Genomic DNA, 22,173 nt, shown 5'->3' with positions numbered 1-22,173 from the left:
GATTCACGCTTTTCAGTGCGGAGCTTCTGATTAACCAGGTTTTGTGAAAACAAATTTGTCAAGCAAAACAGCCACCAAAATGTGGCTCGTTGGTCTAGGGGTATGATTCTCGCTTTGGGTGCGAGAGGTCCTGGGTTCAAATTCCGGACGAGCCCTTTAGATTACGTTGACAAAGGAAGGTACCTGGTGGCGAAGGTTCCTGTTTAAATCCAAGATCAGTCCTTAACCCAACGTGGTTTGGGGTGATTTACTGGGAGAGTTGCTCTTTTTGTCTAAGCATGTTATGTGAAAACAAATCAGTAAACCAAAACACTGACAAAAACGTGGCTCGTGGTATGATTCACGCTTTTCAGTGCAGAGCTTCTGATTAACCATGTTTTTTAAAAATAAATTGATGAACCAAAACAGCCACCAAAATGTGGCTCGTTGGTCTAGGGGTATGATTCTCGCTTAGGGTGCGAGAGGTCCCGGGTTCAAATCCTGGACGAGCCCTTTAGAGTACATTGACAAAGGAAGGTACCTGGTGACGAGAGATCCTGTTTAAACTCAAGATCAGTCCTTTACCCAACGTGGTTTGGGGTGATTTACCGGGAGAGTTGCTCTTTTCGTCTAAACATGTTATGTGAAAACAGAAAAGTCAACCAAAACACTAACAGAAACGTGGCTCGTGGTTTGATTCACGCTTTTCAGTGCGGAGCTTCTGATTAACCAGATTTTGTGAAAACAAATTTGTCAAGCAAAACAGCCACCAAAATGTGGCTTGTTGGTCTAGGGGTATGATTCTCGCTTTGGGTGCGAGAGGTCCCGGGTTGATATCCCGGACGAGCCCTTTAGAGTACGTTGACAAAGGAATGTACCTGGTGAGGAGGGTTCCTGTTTGAATCCAAGATCAGTCCTTAACCCAACGTGGTTTGGGGTGACTTACTGGGAGAGTTGCTCTTTTCGTCTAAACATGTTATGTGAAAACAGAAAAGTCAACCAAAACACTAACAGAAACGTGGCTCGTGGTTTGATTCACGCTTTTCAGTGCGGAGCTTCTGATTAACCATGTTTTTTAAAAATAAATTGATGAACCAAAACAGCCACCAAAATGTGGCTCGTTGGTCTAGGGGTATGATTCTCGCTTTGGGTGCGAGAGGTAACACAAAAGAGTTGAATATTTAGACATACGGCCATGTGATCTGGAACTGGAATTGGCTGATGTATTCGACCCAGTGCCCACAGCTGATTACGGGTCATATTGCCTTCCGTTCTTAATGGATGATGGTCCCAACCATTGTGAAAATTGTCCAGGTCATCTTTTAGACGTGGTAGGAACACATAATGGCAACAGAAGAGGTGTGTAGCATTGGCGATATTGAGGAAGCCCTCTTCTTCGAGGTAGTGAAGGACATCATAGTAGATGTTTGTTACAATTGTCCATAGGTCTCTCCATAGCCTCTCAATTCTGAAAAAAAAGTTTAGATGCATGGCAGCAGTGGAGTGCCCTATTTCAACTGGCTTTATCTGCACTTTTTTACTAACCGTTGATTGTGAACACTCTTCCCAACAATGAAGCTGCCTCTTCCAGTGCCACGGAATGTTTACCACTGTAAACATGAGGCGTGCAACATCCACATTCTCCACCCCTTGATCAGCCCGTACCATAAAACAAACATTTACAACAAAGACCATATTAAGTGTCGGTTGGTTGGTTATACAACCTATGAAATCAGCACAGGAATGTTTGAAGCATCTTACATCAAATTAACAAAACTGCAAAACATGATGCATGTGTTTAAGATGTTATATGGAGGGGCCGACAAAGGTTTAAAATCATATTTACCTAAGAAGGAAACCAAACTTCTCCACAGATTCTTGGAAGAAGGCCAGGGTGGTTGATGCAAGGTTATTGGAGGCTGCACCAAGATACATTATCTGTAATACCATACACACCATTTTTGTATTAGGTAAACACATATAAGCAGGATAAACATGTACACATTTATTCCTGAAAACTGTACTTACCTTCCGTGAAAAGTAATCTGTACCGAGGCACATATCGTCGCACACGCACACGAGTTGTGGATTTGTACCACGGCAGAAGTGTAGCAAAAGTCACGTGGAAAACACAGCCAATTGAGAGGCCAGCCTTTGTGCCTACATATTTGGACAATGTTTTACACATACACAAATCTGAGTGAGCATTTGTGGATCCTTGTACGCATTTGTGGATCGCGGTAGGCATTTGTGGATAGTACACATTTGTGGATGGTACACATTTGTGGATCTTTCTGTGCATTGGTGAATCTTGCTGTGCATTTGTGAATCTTGCTGTACATTCGTGAATCTTGCTGTGCATTCGTGAATCTTGTTGTGCATTCGTGAATCTTGCTGTGCATTCGTGAATCGTGCTGTGCATTTGTGAATACTTTTGCTACAATAATAGCCCCATACTGATTGGTTAGTGAAGGACTGACTACGACCAGAGATCCCGCTTGATGGCATCCGAAGCAGAACCAGAATGTCAGAGCTTTAACAACATTAGCAAGCCAAAACTCTTTCTAGCATGTGTATTGACAGGGAGAGCCCAACCTGTCAGCTGTATTGTCGATGCCTTGAGAGAAAAGTGGAAGTAGGAAGTAGCCGGCAGGATTCTAAGAGACTGTTCCCACCCATCCTTCAGTCTCTTTACCCCGTTGCCTTCTGGCAGGCGTTACCGCAGCATCCGGTCGCGCACACGCAGACTGGACAACAGTTTCTACCCAAGGGCCATCAGGCTTCTGAATGGACACTGATATGGACATTGATTTACTGCACACTAATCACTTATACTCTGTCACTTTCAGCTACTGGTAGCATTATCAGTAACATTGCACTACTGTATCTCACTGTACCTCGCCACCAGGCCCCTGTATGGTCATTGACTTAGTCGCTGATCTGCAATTGCACTATTGTACTTTACTCCACTTAGGCTAGAATAGGTTATAGGGTTGAAACAGGTTTTATGTGCATTTAGGGTTAGTATAGTGTACTATTTGTTGTTTCTGTAATTTAGGAAGTTTTAGTATTAGGGTTAGTTTAGTCGATTATTTATTGCTATCTGTATATTTAGGAAGTTTCACTTATTTAAGCTCAGCTTAGATGTGAATTTTGTTCCGTGTACTTATTTGTTATGTTATGCCAGGTGCTTGCGTTGTCTTGTCTTTCAGTTGTCTAGAATTTCAGTGCCCAGTCTAACCTTGTGTTGTTCTGTGTACCTGACAAATAAAAGACTTGAACTTGAAGTAACCAGAACTTGCCGTCAAGCAGTAGCTCTGGTCGTACGATGTGTATGTCAATGACATTTTCAATGCTTTTGAAAGCATTTTTAGAACGGAAAGGCGACTTAAAAAAAATCACCCAGCAGTGTGTATTTGTTTTGCCTCCCCTTTAGAATTCAGAATTCAAATTACAAGACAAAAAAATTTTTCCTGAGAAAAGTGGATTTTGAGGGGTATAGCTCCATAGACCTCTATTCATTCTGCATTCGACCGTTAGCACCCTCACATGGAACTTGAGTGGAACTGCATCCAGTTCAGAACCCGGAAGTTTCCCGATAGTGGGAGTTCTCCCCATAGATATATATCCTTTATTAGACAATGGCTGTTTATCAATCCACGTTTTTTTCCGTTCTTTTTTGACGTCATCTTTCATTGCACAAGTACGGTTCCAATCCAAAGAACACAAGTCACCAAGAACGCCAAAAATACCCGGAAATGTTCTTGATCCGCCCCTTTTATTGAGGATGCATCGGATGGTGACTTGACCAGCGAGAACGCTTCTGATTTCCCAAAAGTCATTGCAAGATGTCAAGCGAGGCAGACAAACCTCACAATTGTAAGTTTTTACTTTTCACATTTCAACTAAACGGTACGTGTAAATCAGCATCTGCATTAAAATGTGACGAGAAATAGGCAGTGTAGTCGCTGAAAATGTTCTTATTTTATTGATGAAACGGCTAATTTGTAAATTTGCTCCGACTTTTCGATAACCTTGCTAGCATCTCAGTGCAGTGCAGACACTAGTTAACATTAGGTACTGTAACTTAGCAAGGGCTACAGAAAACGTAAAATTACAGGTAGAGGGACCATTTTTTAGCTTTGTTATCTAGTTTTTGTAGTTTAGTCTCCCTTTTCAAATGTAATATCGATCAAATTCTTATCTTCACGTAAATATTTTATTCAGGGACTGCTGATGAGATTACAGCCCTCATTGAGTGGAGGGGGGCGAAGTGAGTCTCTATTCACAGGGAAGAGAAACTCTTCCAAATCTGGATGGGAGTGAATAGAGATTATAAAGATTATAACCTTAGCAAATTTAACAGGTTCACTTTAATACAAAAAAGTCATCCTAGCCATTGTAGTTGAGGTATGATGTACATTTCGGTAGCAGGTGGGAAACAGGCACCTGCTACAAATAGCATTTTAGTTTCTCTTTAACTAGTTTTTGCTCAGTAGTTTTTACAAATAACCAAAATAGTTGATTATAGATAGACTTGGTTAATATTGATCAGTTTCCATGAATTGCCCTTAGTGAGGGAAGAGTTTAATATTTCAGTTTCCATTCATAATTTCGATGTGAATTGAACTGTTGATGTGACTTCCACTTTGTTTTCCCCAGAGCCTTTGTGAATCAGGCAGAGTTCCAAATGACAGAAAAACAAGCTAAGAAAAAATTGAACAACTTGAAAGAAAAATACAAGGTAATTTAAAAACAGTGTAAAGTCAGATGTGATGTTTCTTATTTAAGTGTTGTACCATTTCCAACACCAATTGTTGTTTTAGCACTTCCACATATCAGGCAATTTGTGACAAGCTTAGTGCTTTTATTAGTTAAAAATAATAGTAATATTTTAGAATATAAAATCTTATGATTTCATATTAAAATGTATAAACACAAAGGTCTAAGGTCCTAGAAACTCTGCAACTTAGTTGTTTGACTTTTGCCTAAAGTAGCTGAGGGACCCACCATCAGGGAAAGGGGTGGAGGCAGGGGGGGTCACTGCTGCCACCTGGCAGTGGTATGCCACCATGGATGCAGCACTCCGGGGGCAGCATTCGATTAATCCGCCCCTGGTAGTTGATGCAAACCTGACGTCCACTGCAGGTGGTGTTGTGGCCTCCTCTTCCTCTGCCCCTGCCAGGGAGAGAGGAAGGAAGAGGAAGGTGAACTCCTGGACTTTTTGAAAATGCAGGCTGAGAAAGAAGAGGAGAGAGAGAGGCAGGCTTTTCAAAGGGAAGAGGAGAGGGAGAGGGCAGCAGCTGCCAGAAGCGAAAAGTTCCTCTCACTTTTTGAGAAATTGGTTGACAAAATATAATAAAATATTTTTTTCTGATTAGTAAGGTTTATGATTACTAGACAAGCCAGTTAATAATCTCCTACATTCAGCACTGACAGAACATGTTGTTTATTGCTGAGAAGGGAACACACAGCAATGCCAAGAGTCTCAAAATGAAATTGGCAAAGTTTATACAATACAGTAATTTACAAAAAAGGTTACATTTGATGTAAAGAAACTAGAAAATAATTCAATAGGCTATATAAATAATAGAAAAGATTACACATGGAGTTTAGGGCTGGGCGGTATGACGGTATATACCGTGCAACGGCAGAAATGTGTCTACCGGGAGAGATTTAGCTATTACGTTTCAACCGCGGTATACTTTTCAGTGTTTCCCACACAGACTAATTTGTGGCGATTCGCCACAGAATCAACACCGGCCGCCACATGCGTTTCGTAATTTTTCTTTTTTTTACACTATTTAGGTTAAACATGCAGCGAATTCTTTCAGCTGCATTTCCTTTCCCTGCTCTCCCTCCGTCTCTCTGTCACTTACGCGTCTTTCTCACATACATATTCATAACGTCAGCACACGTTAGCAACGATGCATACATTCGCCGTTCTAGTAAGACAGACAGTTATATCAGCGAACATTCAGCAGTAGCTTAAGATCTAGGAAAGTTCAGGCTACTTTTCGCTAGGTACCTACGAACATGTCTTAATCGAAGGTTCCCCTTCGTTCTTTTGGTGAGAAGTCTCAGGAGATAGCTACTTACCCGGCATCATGGAGCCTACCAGTTAAATAGTTATTTAGCACTAGCGTTGCTACTTGCATATGCAGACATTATTTGTTTGTGATTGATTTTGTGAAGGTGTGAATAATTTTGGATGAATATTTAATATAATAAAGTTCTGTGTAACAAATTATTAACGAAGGAATTATTTTTAACCCCCCCCCCGTTTGTCTGAGGGCATTACGGATCCGTATTGCGCTGTGAGTACTAGGTCACCACGCGGATGGCATGACATCAAGTGTAATGATAAAGTACGGTATGGTTATATAGTAAAAAAAAATAATAAAATTTACTATATTTACTATATCAATTACTATACCGTGATATATACCGTAACCGTGATATAAAATTATTCGTACCGTGATAGGAGATTTTGGCCATATCGCCCACCCCTAATGGAGTTCTGTAGGAGCAGAAAGGTGTGCAGCCAGTCTAGCCCGGATGTTGTTGCCAGACACCTCCTGCTCATCAGCACAGTCCTCTGGATTGTCACCCTTTTCCTCATGCTGAGGATGGTCCACCTCTGAGATGTCGTCCACAGAGAGACAAAGGTTGTGGAGAATGCAGCAGGCAGCAACCACCTTGGGGACAAACAGAGGACGCACTTCAAGAGCCCTCGGAAAGATGGATCTCCAGCGAGTTTTCAGCATGCCGAAAGTGCGCTAAAATATGCACCTCGCTTTGGCATGGATGCTGTTGAACAGGGCCTCAACACGTCCTGGTGGTATACATAATGGTGTAGAAATGTTATACAGTTACATTATTTGGTAGTGTTGTTATTTACTTTGTTGTTTATGTGTTTGTGCGTGTGTTGGCAACTTTGGATTTAGGTCCAGTAAATATCCCTACCAGCTATAGGCTGTCGAAACGGGGTGATAAAGGGACTCCTTAAACATTGGAGATCTCTGCAGGACAAGGGCATCGTGGACAGAACCTGTGTTGCCAATGTACACGTCAATGAACTTTCCACTGTTGTCACAAATGCCCTGCAGGATAACCGAGGGAAAGAGCTTGCGGTTCAAGTAACTCTTTTTTTGTGGCATAGCAGGTGGACGGATTCTGATGTGGCACCCATCAATGGCTCCTGCAGCGAAGCATAAGGCTTCATGGCCGGCCAGGTGAGCAAAACCTGCCCCCTCCATCTCATCGGCCTTGGGGAAATAGATGATGCGGTGGAGGATTGTCATCATTTCCTCTACCACGTGGTGTACAGCTCTGCACACTGTAGCCACTGGCATAGAAAAGGCATCGGATGTCACACGGTATGAAGCACCACATGCAAGCCAGTACACAAACATGTACACTTCCGTGGCTCCAACCATGCCTTTTCTTTCTCGGCAGGACATGGACCAGCAGCTGGATGGTAGACCTGGCGAGCCTGAAGGCTGGTTTGGCTTCTTCATCTGAGAAGACTATCTTGAGGATGGGCACTTGGTTATTTATTTGAGCATAGTTCTGTGGAGTTCCATCCTATTTATAAAATAAAATAAGAGACAAAATGTTACAATTATGTTCAATAAAATGTTTTAGACCATTATCCCACATTGTGTTGTTTATAAATGTGTATAACTAATAATACTGATGATAATATTAACACCTTATCTCATTGTGAAGTGGTTAATGGTCATTGCTATTTCTGTGTAATATTTTGTCCAAGATCATTCAAACCTTTAAAACTTTATGAATTTGCCTGTGGGATTGGCCATTTGTAACCAGTAAGGCATTTACTTAATTAGATTATTGGAGTTCATTTGAATTCAGATGCTGATTTACACGTACCGTTAAGCTGAAATATGAAAAGTATAAAAATTACAGTTGTGAGGTTTGTCCGCCTCGCTTGACATCTTGCAATGACTTCTGGGGAATCAGAAGCGTTCTGGCTGGTCAAGTCACTAACCGATGCATCCTTGATAAAAGGGGCGGATCAAAAACATTTCCAGGTATTTTTGGCGTTCTTGGTGACTTGTGCAGAGAATGGCTGTTTATCAATCCGAAGAACGCTGAGAACACAAGTACATTCTTTTGAAGAATGTTCTGGCAAGCATCCTTGCGAGAATGGTCTTGCAAGGACGCAAGGACGGAGAATGAATTGAGATGGTTACGGTTTTCCTGGACTCGCTGCATTATGATAACACTGACTGACTACAAAAACTAGATAACAAATCTAAAAAATGGTCCCTCTACCTGTAATTTTACGTTTTCTGTAGCCCTTGCTAACTTACAGTACCTAATGTTTACTAGTGTTTGCACTGCACTATAATGCTAGCTAGGTTATCGACAAGTCGGAGCAAATTTGCTAATCAGCCGTTTCGTCAATAAAATAAGAACATTTTCAGCGACTGAACTGCCTATTTCTCGCCACATTTTAATTCAGATGCTGATTTACACGTACGGTTTAGCTGAAATATGAAAAGTAAAACATTACAGTTTTGAGGTTTGTCCGCCTCGCTTGACACCTTGCAATGACTTCTGGGAAATCAGAAGCGTTCTCGCTGGTCAAGGCACCATCCGATGCATCCTTGATAAAAGGGGCGGATCAAGAACATTTCCAGGTATTTTTGGCGTTCTTGGTGACTTGTGCAGAGAATGGCTGTTTATCAATCCGAAGAACGCTGAGAACACAAGTACATTCTTTTGAAGAATGTTCTGGCAAGCATCCTTGCGAGAATGGTCTTGCAAGGACGCAAGGACGGAGAATAAATTGAGATGGTTACGGTTTTCCTGGACTCGCTGCATTATGATAACACTGACTGACTACAAAAACTAGATAACAAATCTAAAAAATGGTCCCTCTACCTGTAATTTTACGTTTTCTGTAGCCCTTGCTAACTTACAGTACCTAATGTTTACTAGTGTTTGCACTGCACTATAATGCTAGCTAGGTTATCGACAAGTCGGAGCAAATTTGCAAATCAGCCGTTTCATCAATAAAATAAGAACATTTTCAGCGACTGAACTGCCTATTTCTCGCCACATTTTAATTCAGATGCTGATTTACACGTACGGTTTAGCTGAAATATGAAAAGTAAAACATTACAGTTTTGAGGTTTGTCCGCCTCGCTTGACACCTTGCAATGACTTCTGGGAAATCAGAAGCGTTCTCGCTGGTCAAGGCACCATCCGATGCATCCTCGATAAAAGGGGCGGATCAGGAACATTTCCGGGTATTTTTGGCGTTCTTGGTGACTTATGTTCTTTGGATTGGAACCGTACTTGGGCAATAAAAGATGACGTCAAACGAGTTCGCAAGAACAAAAGAACGGAAAAAAACGTGGATTGATAAACAGCCAATGTCTAATGAAGAGAGAACTCCCACGATCGTGAAACTTCCGGGTTCTGAACTGGTTGCAGTTCCACTCAAGTTCCATATGAGGGCGCTAACGGTCGAGTGCAGAATGAATGGATGGAGGTCTATGGAGCTATACCCCTCAAAATCCACTTTTCTCAGGATATAATTTTTTGTCTTGTCATTTGAATTCTGAAATCGAAAGGGGAGGCAAACAAAATACACACCACTGGGTGTTAGATTTTTTTTAAAGTCGCCTTTCTGTTCAAAAAAGCCTTTGAAAATGGCATTGAAGTCATACACATCGTATGACCAGAGCTACTGCTTGTCGGCAAGCTCTGGTTACTTCCACTTTACTCTCGAGGCATCGACAACACAGCTGACAGGTTAGGCTCTCCCTGTCAATACACATGCTAGAAAGAGTTTTGGCTTGCTAATGTTGTTGCTAATGTTCCTAATGATCTGACATTCTGGTTCTGCTTCGGATGCCATCAAGCGGGATCTCTGGTCGTAGCCATCCTTCACTAACCAATCAACATTCGTTAGCAAAATGCTAGCGTGTTATGGGCAACAACGACTTACTCTGTAAGAAATCGAAAGGACGTAAGTACTCGTTCATTCAACTTTTGACCTGTAATCCATGTTTAACATGCAAAAACTATAATAAAATCTGAGATTTATCAACGACAATCAGGCGAAAGAGACAAATTTAGCCGTTTAGATCCATAGACTCCCATTAATTTTGCACTCGACCGCAATCTCTCCCAGTGGAACTCTAGTGGAACTGCACCTAAATTCGGTACAATGGGGCTTAATAGGGAGTGGGCAGGCTCTCCTTACACAGGCTCTTACCAAGCCCCCACCCCTCGGCTTGAAGCAACGGCCCCGGTGGATGTAGGTAGTATTGCATTACGGTTAGGTTTCCGACTCTTACGGTCATTTTTATTCAATTAACTCCAGTCAACATTTACAAAACTATCCCCCCCAATAATTTTTGTTCGAATCTCGAACCTGGCTCATACTAATAGCTTTTTCATAGAATTATTTATCCCGATTTTTGCTAAGTTTGAGACCAATCCGAAATGGGTAAACTAGCACCCCATTTATTTGCTTATGTCAATAAAAGTTGCCTGCAAATGTGCTCGCGGATACTAACGGCACGAGCACAATAGTTCACTTTGGCCGATAGCCGATTTACATGGAGCTGAATGAGCCATAGACTTATATTGAATGAGCACAGGGAGAACTGGCTTGAGTTGCCTGCCCTGTTGTAGAAAGTTAAGCAAATGGTTGTCACTGTCACACATACATGAAATGTTGTTAATATAGTTTATTTCCGTTATTTTAAAACAGATTTGATTTTCTTAAAAACTTTCATGACATGATGGCAAATATAATATGTTAAGCGCGAGCATAGATTGTTGACGTCTATCCGGAGCAAAGACGAAGAGTAATACTTTAACCGGTAACCACAATAGGAAATTATATAGGCCTATATTTAAATAATATTAGTCTTGCCCTCAGAAGCTTTTGTTAAACACACCCATTATTCTTTTGTTGATCGTGTCATCAAGCCAGACTGCTTTTGTGGGACAATGAAGGTCCTCAGTGACTCTATATGTTTCACCCCCACTTACATCTGATGGAAACGTCTTGTAGCCTATAGCCTATGGTTCTGCGAATATTCCCCTTTCAAAGGCAAATGTCCAATAAAGTATATTTTAGACACAGTTCTCAAGCTTTTATTTATTACATTATTACCAAGTCTTGTTAGATCACGTTATATCCATTAATAGGCTTTGGTTTTGTAGGATGAACATATAAAACACAGGCCATACTTCTACACTGATGTTAAATTGAAGGCAGTGTGAATTTCGTGGCATTTCGTTTGAATGTAAAGATGAAAGTAAGCTATGGTAAGTCTGCATTATGGAAGATTTCGGTTACCAAAATAACTATTTAGCTTTCTTTGCCTGGCAAGAACAAAGACGGAGCTGTTCATGTTAACTGTTTATTTCATCTGATACAATGCGTTGGAAATCATACTCATATCACGAAGAAAAAAAGCAACCTATGTGATGAGTTCCATCTAGAATAGCCCTATATTTAGCCCTATAGCCTATTTCTAAAAAACAAGTGAAAGGAACCTACTATACAGTGACAAAATACATTTCTGTTAAGTTTGCATCATGTGTCTGATTCTTGTCGGACTTGTTCCCCATTCTGCCACTGCAATGCCTGAGCTCACACGCTCGTAACATAGGCTCGTAACCATATCAATCTATGCTCCCGACTGGTTGTCGCAAAGTATGACGTATACAGCTAGTTGCAAGCGTGCACGAGGTCTCGGAGCTAGGGAAAAAAAGAGCCACTGGCTGTTTATCAATCCACGTTTTTTTCCGTTCTTTTGTTCTTGCGAACTCGTTTGACGTCATCTTTTATTGCCCAAGTACGGTTCCAATCCAAAGAACACAAGTCACCAAGAACGCCAAAAATACCCGGAAATGTTCCTGATCCGCCCCTTTTATCGAGGATGCATCGGATGGTGACTTGACCAGCGAGAACGCTTCTGATTTCCCAGAAGTCATTGCAAGATGTCAAGCGAGGCGGACAAACCTCAAAACTGTAATTTTAAACTTTTCATATTTCAGCTAAACGGTTAGTGTAAATCAGCATCTGAATAAAAAATTTACGAGAAATAGGCAGTTCAGTCGCTGAGAATGTTCTTATTTTATTGATGAAACGGCTAATTTGTTAATTTGCTCCGACTTGTCGATAACCTAGCTAGCATCTCAGTGCAGTGCAGACACTAGTTAACATTAGCAGGGCACCAGACTAACTTTTTTTACTAGGAGCATAGTAGCCCCTGACTGAACATTTTAGGAGCGCAAGCAGAAAATGTAAGGGCACACCTTATATTGACCTGCAATACATTTATTAATGTAACTACAGAGGGTATAATTCAGTGGCAATTTTAGACCCTTTAGGAGTGCTCAAGCACCCCTAAATTTAATCTCAGCACCCCTAAAAATAATATATTTTTTAAATATATTGTTTATTATCATTTGATGCATGGTAGTTCATGAAGAAAGAGACATCCTTAGTTTTTTCATTCAATATTTTGCATAATAATACATACATTTATTAATTGTTATCCAGTGAAATAAGGGATTTATATTAGCAAGGGGGTTTACGTTTAGCACTTTTGCAAGGCACAAACTCACATTCTCATTGAAGACTGAGCACCCCTAAAGGTCTGATCCTAGAATCGCCCCTGGGACAATTTCTGGGGAAATTGTGGGGTGTGCCTGGGTCAGTTTTTTTTTACTGTCATTTCTACAACTGATATACAGCGACGCACCATATAAGCTTGAGTTTAAATACATTATTTAATTTGACATTACGTACTATACATGCAAATCTTAGCTAAATGACTTAAATGTGTGATGCACTTTTCGATCAGTCCTCCGACACCATAACACGATACTTGCTGAGTATAACAGTGCAACAGCTCAAACACAGGCAGGGATACAGTAGCAACGCTAGTGCTTAATAAGTATTTAGCTGCTAGGCTCCTTGACGCCAGGTAAGAAGGGCTCGTGAAACTGCTCACCAAAAGAACGAAGGGCAACCCACTTTTCTGGCAGATTAAGACGTTCGTAGGAACCTAGCGAAAAATAGCCTAAACTTTCCAAGACTTTTAGCTAGGTTTATAGGTAGCCTACCTAGCGAAAAATAGCCTTAACTTTCCTAGACTTTTAGCTACGATACTAATGCAGAAGGAACACTGATATCGCTGTCTTACTAGAACGTCGTATCTATGCGTCGTTGCTAACGTGTGCTGACATCGTGCACACCCAATTAATTCAAAATGTGTAGGTCGCACATGCGCGAGTGTTTGTAAAAAATGCTCGCACTGTCTGACCATTTGGTCGCAGTCTGGAGTCCTGATTAGGTACTGTAAGTTAACAAGGGCTACAGAAAACGTAAAATTACAGGTAGACGGACTATTTTTTAGCTTTGTTATATAGTTTTTGTAGTTATTCAGTGTTATCATAATGCTGCGAGTCCAGGGCTGTGTCTACTACCGCGCACTTTATGAAGTACACTGCAATACAGTGCCCTCAGTGCACTCCGTCGCTGATAAGTGCTGTCTCAAATGGAACACTTACGTTAAACACTTGGTGGAAGTGACGGACGCAAATCTGCTCGCCACACCCGCAAAACCTGCTAAAATGAACGCGCTTCTCCACTTAAGTGGAAAAAGCTGCCGAAAGGGCTCCTCCTTTTCCGCTACGTAGCCAAGATGGCGCCCGTTTAGGGCGAGTAGTGTCCATCGTTGTACACTATTTTCTGTTTTTTTTGGACCGTTTGCAGTGCGCCATCCGGGTACTTTCAGTGCATTGAATTGTTCTGGTTTTATGAGTGAAGCGCCCTAAGCACTGAAAGTCAGTGCTCAAAGTGCACAAGTGCGCGGTAGTAGACACAGCTCAGGAAAACCCTAACCATCTCAATTCATTCTTCGTCCTTGCAAGACCATTCTCGCAAGGACGCTTGGCAGAACGTTCTTCAAAAGAATGTACTTGCGTTCTCAGCGTTCTTCAGATTGATAAACAGCCACTGTTTAAAGCTAGACCGGAAGACACGGAAGTGGAAAGATAGCCGCGTCCAGTCTCGCGCTCTCGCTTGCCTCACTGCGCCACCGAGCACTTTTCATAGAAATGAATGGGGACGCCATCTTGGAAGACAAAAGTAGCTTACTCTAGTTATATTAACTCTATGGCTCTGACTTGTGTTCTTTGGATTGGAACCGTACTTGGGCAATGAAAGATGACGTCAAACGAGTTCGCAAGAACACAAAAACGGAAAAAAACGTGGATTGATAAACAGCCAATGGGAGTCTATGGAAGTGTCGCAACTCTCTTTTTCTATAGGTGCGTTCGACATGACCCGACTTCATTCGGCGACTTCATGCGGCGAGGACACGTCACTGTGACGTCGCCATCAAAGTACCGTGAGATCGATTCGAGAACTGTCGGCTGTGTAGCCGAGCGCCTTTTGTCAAGAGCAACTGCACGGGTTCAAGTGACGACACAGCTATTTCATGATTGGCCAGACTCACACACTACAACTTTGATGCGTGTTTGGAATATTCGGACACTTTCAGTTTCGCCAACGCTCAAAAAAGTTTAATTGAATTCAAAATGTGTTAAAGAAAGGGTTTTAGTCAGCCTCTTCACTAACGGAAAGACTAAGTTAAATTATAAATAAAGTAAAGTAAGCAAACAGCGCTTGATCGGCCATGACTGACATCAACGCAGCAAACCACGAGAACCTGGCATGTCCGACTTCACAGAGCCGTTTTCAACTCCTCCCCGACTGCAAGCGGCTACTCTCGCCGGTCGTTTCATGCAGCCGCAGTCCATGTTGAACGCACCTTATGGCTCTGGGCTTGACTACAGCGAGCTACATGAACCACGTGATCACGTGTCGGCGAGATCACAGCGTGTCGCAACTCTTTTTCTATGGCTCTGGTTCATGCTTTTGGAAAAACTGACACACCGGATGTGACGATGTCAATTTGCCAGTGAGAAACGCCTTCTGTTACCAAGATGGTGTCACTGTTGGTCCCTCTGCACCGTGGTTTTTGCTTTCAGAAGCGAAAATTTACACTATTACTTCATCAGACTAGTTCATATCATGTGTGGTGTCAAAGCTACAAACAAAACGCGAAGCATCAGAAACAACAAAGAATCTATTCGGTAAGCGTTTTTCCGAAAGTAGAAGGACACTGTTTTTGCCAGAGCAGTCAGTTCTATCAGGAAGGACAGATTGTTTCCTAGCAAAATAATACTTCTTGTCAACACAACTTTTTTCAGTGCAGACTTGCAGAATAGCCACCCACCTGAGACTCCTGATATGTACTTCTGCTAAATGTCTTTCTAATCCTAATCAAGGAAATATTTACCATGACAACAGGCTGGCTAGCTAGCTACTAATATGGCACCGGCAAACGTGTTGTGGGCCCCGGTCACATGTTTTCGAACTGTCAAGATAACTTTTCTGTACAAATTCTACTGTCTGGTCCCGCAGACATTGCGTACACGTGACAGGTCTCTGGACTGTAATGTAATCAATTATACTTGTGTTTCCACTTGGCCACATTTCTGTGCCCAAGTGTTCAACAATACAGATCTCACCATGAAAACATTATTGTCATTATGAATGTTTAACATTAGCTTGTTTTTATATTTCAATGAACAATGTTTTTTGAACGTTTAGGTAACCTACTGTTCGTAGAACTCACACAAGCTGCACATTCACCCTTTTACCTGTTCCTTTTGGTCCTGGGTAGATGTTTTTAAACCAGGCTTTTGTTTGTCTTTCAGCTGAGTCCTAACCTAAGAAGAGCAGTACGGACGGTAAACAGAGTGGAAAATAGTTTACCCATTTTGAAGGCAGCTAAGGTAAGAAAAAGTAGGCTACACAAATAGAATCCTCGGTTGGGATGGTATCTGCACATTAATTAATCATAACCTGCTTATTAGTTAATTACTAGGTTTGTACTGTGCACATTTGATAGTTTCTTTATGTTCAATCTGAACAACAAAATTCTGCACTCTATAACCATAGCGGTGTAAGCATAGACATATATACATGTCTATGGGTGTAAGCATTCGTTCTATATTACAACGTAATGGCCATTGACAGCCATCCATGTAATACGATCTAGAATATTGTTTTGAACGGTACAATCACTTCATTGGAAATTCTAGAATGCTGGAGATACTAGCTCCAGGAATCTCAGGTCCTTTGATGTATGCATCAAGATGTTTATATATATTTACAAACAAATAATCCTACCACATTTAGATAATTATTTTGAACCTTACAAAAAGGGAATAAGGAAGTAATCCTAAATAAATTTAGAAGAAGTAAAGGTTCTTAATTAAGGCTGTGCGGTATGGCCTACAATGTATATCACGGTTCAATTTTTAAGCATAACGGTTTTGGTAACGGTACATGTCACAATATATTATTTTTACGGCATTTCTAGTCCATTCGTTTGAATAGAATGCAATCCGCACTGCTGCGGTTAATCTACCGCACTTGGACGGATTTGGATGAGGTATGTTAGGTGTGTAGCACAAGTTGAATTTTTCCAAGTTTTGCAGTGCTTTGCACAGATTAGCTATATGTAGATTTCAATGTTTATGGGATCACAAGAAAACTTTAGTTCAATATTTTAGTGAGTTAGCTATAACAATTTATTACATGGCTGAATACTCTATTCTGTTGGCTACAATAAAAATGTCACAATTCTAGCCAACCTTGCTTGCATGGCTAATCTTGCATGCTGCATTGTTGACGTCTGTAAATGTTGGAAGTTGTGTCATACAAGAAAAAACGATTAAGCCAGAAAACGATGCTCTACGTCAGCAATACTGTTGAGGGTGCAAAACATTGTTTGCGTAGATTGATTGCTATTAGCGCTAAAGTTCTGTATGGTAATTTTATACTGTGCCTGTTGTGAATGGGCCTATGACAAATCACATTTATGGAAGGCTCTGCCGTGGTTAGAACGGTATAGTCAAAGTTTATATTGTAGGCCAAATTCGTACCGGTATATTTCTATACCGTTCATACTGATCAACGCTAGTCTCATTTTTTTTCTGATTGCGATGTATGTCTTTAAAACATGTCATCAAAAAGTCATAGCAAGAAAACATTGTTTTCTGGTCATGATTGTTCTTTTACCCCAGTCTCTAACACAACCCTCCATTCTTCTGAATATCAAATTTGTAAATACATTTGTCCTTCAAAAAAACACACTAAAAATAAAAACTATAGATTTGCTATTATTGGATTACATTACAGACATCCATGTCTGTGTTTATGCCTTCCCTAAGTTAATGTAGTCTATTAAAACTGTGATGACTTTTAAATCAGTTAGGTTTGAGCCCAAGTTCATGGCCCTGACAGTGCTACTGTGTCATAAATATACCTACATTGAATGCTTTTTTTTTGTCTCAGAATTTGCAGGTCACAGAGAAGCGAACATGTTGGCATGGACATGCAGGGGGAGGGCTAAATGCAGATCCCAAAAATGTGGTAATTATGCAAACATGTATTAATTAATAGTTCAATAAAAGTAGCTAGCTGTATATAAAGCTAGTATTGTTGTTTAAATGCAGAATGTTGGAAAATGAAACACAGATATTAGTAATCATATGAATGTCTTATTATTGTTACTTTTTTCAGGCAGACACACTTATAACATGATGACAGTATATTACATTTGTTGGCTTTGTTTCGTGTGTCTTGTGGAGGTGCCATGTGGCATTGCTGTAGCGCCGTGATACCATATTGGCTGGATTAGAAGCATTACGCCCTGGTCTCAGAGACAGTCCCAATGGCAGGTGGCAGGTTAAACCCAGACAACCATGTTTGCCCCAGTGGGGGAAGCCCCTCAACAGGGGTGACAGCCCAGATGCTTCTTGGGAACTGTTGTGCCTGGCAGCATCTTTGAGTCAACCTGGAGACTGAGCTGGTTTTGCAGCTCACCGACCTCCCAGGGGATCAAAGCTGACATTTGCCATTTCATGTGGATGTCCAAAGAGCAGCTTGCTACAGCGTCTCTGTGTGGTTTTCCCCAAATTAAAGAGAATAAAAAAAATATACAAATAAACTATGGAAGAACTGACAATCATTAAATGTCTATGAAATGTCAGTATTGTTGTACAATCAACTCTAGTATTTAATGAGGCAAACACAATTAGAGTAATTAACCTAAACATCTTGCTTGACAAATTATGATAAAATGTATTCAGGAGAAGGTAATTTACAATCAATTACAGATTTGCCTTTTTTACTTCTTTACTTTAATCTCATATTTATATGACAATTTTTTTTTGCACATTCTTAAACAAAGAAACAAGTCTTGAAACTATCTTAAAGGGTTGTCTTTGTGTTCCGTGTTTAGCTGAAGGAGGTGAACTCAGCCACCATATTGTCTGCCATGCTGTCCTATGTGTGGCCCAAGGACAGACCAGACCTTAGGACTCGGGTCGTCATTTCCCTGGGCCTGCTAGTTGGAGCTAAGGTAAGCTAGAACAGCACACAACACTCGCACAACAGCCCACACAGTGCAAACAACCCACTCGAAAGTCTGACTGGAGCCTCGGTAGGGTAGGCTAGGACAGCATACACACCGCTCACACTGTAGCATGTCAAGGCAATTATACCTCATGACATTAGTTACTATAGTTAAAATGGCTACTATTAATTAGCTACTACTGTTATGTATGTTTGATTGTATATCAAATATAGCTTAAAAGCTCCTGGCAGAAAAATAAATTCAATCAAAATAAGAGCTTTACACATTTTTACATAAACATGAGTACGCATATTGTTTCTGTCCCAGTCATAATCCTGTGTTTGTTATCCATTTTACTAGATCCTTAATTACACCCCTATATAAGGCACACATTTACAGCTTCCAAATAGTCATATTCTGATCCTAATCAACATAATGTCTCAGATCTTCAGAGTATCTGCAGAAAGATGGGGTTACATGTAGTGCAGGTCGTCCAAAATCACTATTACTCCTCACACAAGATCCACAGGTTTTAACGAAGTGCAGTTAGATACATAGAATATCTCAAAGTATAACTGAATAGGCAACCCCTCTTTGTGAATTGAGGGCAGGTCAATGTTTCGGGGTGTATGGATTTATGATTTATTTTGGGCCACAGGTTATTCTGTTGTCCTGTTTGGTTGTTGAGGTGGCAGAGTGACTGGTGTTGTCCTTGCTTTCATGGGCCTCATTGTCTAGTAACTGTAAAGGGAGACGAGGAAGCTACAGAGAACGGCACCCTTTATTACACATTCAGCCCTAGAGATTTAATGGTTACATTCAATATTCCTCTTTACTGTAGGCTATATGTGCCTCAATTTGAAGTTTGATGAGAATGGTGTTCAACTGAATGTGCGCTTGAATACAGAAATTGCTGTACTCTCAGACTTTTTTTGTGTATGTTGGTCCTTGTCTCACACAGCTGTCTCTGCACTTTTAATTAGCCCTAGTAATAACCATCTCTGGCTCCAGAAGAACACACACACAAAGCCACAATACACACCAATACACAACCTAGAAGCACACAATGGTACACAACAGAACCCAAAACACTTACTCATTTACTCACTCTCTCTTGATATCTTTCCCTCTCTCCAGATGACCAACATTATGGTTCCCTTCATGCTTAAGTATGCAGTAGATGAGCTCAACCAGATGTCCGGACACATGTTGAACCTGAGTGACGCGCCAAGCACTGTGGCTACCATGGCAACGGCAGTGCTGATTGGCTGTGAGTCCCAGACTGTGTGTCAGTTTGTCTGTATGGGCAGGTGGCACGTTCATAGAAGTGAATCAAGGGGACTTCGTATTTCATATTTTACAAATGACCTTTCTCAACATATCAGTGCTGCTCTGCTCCTCCAGTCCTCCACTCTATTATTTACTTCCTTTTTGTCAGGAGTTGAGTTAACTTCTAATCCAGGTGGGCTGCCTGGACTGACTTTATCCAGCCATTCAAACCTGACCCCATACGCTTTGCTGCAGCACACATTTTATTAGTTTTACCAGATAAATCCAGTAGGATGGAGAGTCTTAACAAATCCTGCACTGCCTCCAGCCAATTAAAATGAGAGAACTTACAGTGAGGGAAGACTATTAGCATTTTAATCAGTGAAATAAGTATTTGACTGCCTCTCAATCAGAAAGATTTCTGGCTCCCAGGAGTCTTTTATACATTTACATTTATTCATTTAGCAAACGCTTTTATCCAAAGCGACTTCCAAGAGAGAGCTTTACAAAGTGCATAGGTCACTGATAATAACAACAAGATAGCCCCAAAGCATTGCGTGTAGCCAAAACAAGAAGCACACATTGTGAACAACCAAAAAAATAAGTGCCAAAGGAAAGAACCATAAAACATGTAGTTAAGCAAGTTACAATTAAACAACATTAATGCAAGTGTACCTGTAGAAAAACAAGCAACAGTAAAAAAAAATATATATTAACTCAAATTGAATATTTCTCAGCGACTACAACTGTTTAAATCAGTTACCACTAACCAACAAGAGCAACAAGTCTCTAATGCTGGGGACACACCACAGGATAATCGGGCCGATTTCGGCCCTTCCGACAATCCTAGGTAACATATGTCCCGATTATCTTGATGGTTCCGCAGATTTTATCAGATGTTCCCTTGGTGTGAGGTGTGTTAAGAGTGACCACACACTGCAGGAGCAAAACGGCTAAATTTAGGATTTTTGTCCTCATGTTTGTGGTCTCTCACAGTTTGAAAATCTTATAAGATTAAAAAAATCGTATAGTCTGTCCCCAGCATAAGCAAGAGTCATTGTGATCCTTGAGGAAACTAGCATTGGGTTCAGCAAACCATTCCTAAGTACCGTTATACTCCCGGAACAAGTGCGTCTTTAGCCTTCTCTTGAAGGAGAGACAGTCTGTGTCTCTGATGGTATATACAGGTAACAAACTGATATACAGGTAACAAACTGAGATTAGGAGCACTACCCTTTAAGAATGTGCTCCTAATCTCATCTCGTTACCTGTATAAAAGACACCTGTCCACAGAAGCAATCAATCAGATTCCAAACTCTCCACCATGGCTAAGACCAAATAGCTGTCCAAGGATGTCAGGGACAAGATTGTAGACCTACACAAGGCTGGAATAAGCAACAAGACCATCGCCAAGTAGAACTTGCCCCATCTTGGCCCCCCAAGGTCTAGAACAGGGTTTTCCAATCCTGGGGTCTCATTTATAAAACTGCATAGGATTCTTACTAAAAGTTCTCATCTCCCTCCACTGGCTACCCATCACGGCCCGCATCAGATTCAAGATCCTGGTACTGACCTTGTCAGCCTGACGTTGTCATACTCATAATTCTAGTCAGAATATGAGTCTGAAAACTCTCCGTTGGGCTGTGACTACGGGGCGTGTTTCAACCGAACTCGTAAAACAAATGCCTCTTCGCTCAATTGGATAGACCTACAACCAATCAGAGCAACGTAATATGTTGTTTGTTGAAAACGAATTCAACCCAAGCGCTCTTTCGTGACGTTGTTGATTACGTTACTGTTGATCATCTGTCCATCATCGTATAAAGCCCGCCAGGGCAATTTCATTGGTCCCTCCCGATTCTAGTTTTCTGTAGTTGTCCCCAATACGAGACCCTCCAGACCCAACTTCCCGAACACATTTTTTTGTGGGCGGGGAGAAGTTGGGCTGGCAGCTAGGCTAGACCTTCCGAGCAGTCAACGGGACTGCACCCGACTACATCAAGTCTCTCCTGCAGCCTTACACCCCCACACGCCACCTATGGTCTTCTTCAGACAACCGCCTGGTTTTCCCACCGCTCAAGACCGCCCGGTCCCAACACAAGCTCTTCTCCTGCCTGGCCCCCTAGTGGTGTCAACTCCCCACCTCCATCAGAGACAGACTGTCTCTCCACCTTCAAGAGAAGGCTCAAGACGCACTTGTTCCAGGAGTACAACGGTATTTAGGAATGGCTTGCTGAACCCAATGCAAGTTTCCTCAAGGATCACAATGACTCTTGCTTAGAGACTTGTTGCTCTTATTGGTTAGTGGTAACTGATTTAAACTGTTATATTCGCTGCGAAATATTCTATTTTAGTTAATCTTATTTTTATTTTATTTTACTGTTGCTTGCTTTTCTACAGGTACACTTGCACTTAGAGACTTCTG

At 41.2% G+C, this 22,173-nt stretch overlaps 1 protein-coding gene and 2 non-coding genes across 3 annotated transcripts in view; all 3 read left to right on the top strand.

Moving 5' to 3' along the window:
• Positions 1 to 83: 83 nt before the first annotated feature.
• trnap-ugg lies at positions 84 to 155 on the top strand. Its single transcript has one exon. It is a non-coding gene; the product is annotated as a tRNA-Pro (tRNA).
• Positions 156 to 420: 265 nt separating this feature from the next.
• trnap-agg lies at positions 421 to 492 on the top strand. Its single transcript has one exon. It is a non-coding gene; the product is annotated as a tRNA-Pro (tRNA).
• A 14,479-nt stretch (positions 493 to 14,971) lies between these two features.
• Positions 14,972 to 22,173, top strand: part of abcb7 (ATP-binding cassette, sub-family B (MDR/TAP), member 7) — a 94,897-nt gene continuing 87,695 nt past the window's right edge. The window contains exons 1-5 of the mRNA XM_047051388.1: positions 14,972 to 15,144; positions 15,772 to 15,849; positions 17,417 to 17,494; positions 18,366 to 18,485; positions 19,617 to 19,749. Of these exons, the coding sequence (XP_046907344.1) occupies positions 14,995 to 15,144; positions 15,772 to 15,849; positions 17,417 to 17,494; positions 18,366 to 18,485; positions 19,617 to 19,749 (559 nt within the window). The 5' untranslated portion in view covers positions 14,972 to 14,994. The remainder of the gene's footprint in view (positions 15,145 to 15,771; positions 15,850 to 17,416; positions 17,495 to 18,365; positions 18,486 to 19,616; positions 19,750 to 22,173) is intronic.

The sequence above is a fragment of the Hypomesus transpacificus genome, unplaced genomic scaffold, assembly GCF_021917145.1.
Source record: "Hypomesus transpacificus isolate Combined female unplaced genomic scaffold, fHypTra1 scaffold_152, whole genome shotgun sequence".
Lineage (NCBI taxonomy): Eukaryota > Metazoa > Chordata > Actinopteri > Osmeriformes > Osmeridae > Hypomesus > Hypomesus transpacificus.
The sequence above is the reverse complement of the archived record's forward strand: the minus strand, read 5'-3'. Positions and strand labels throughout refer to the sequence as shown.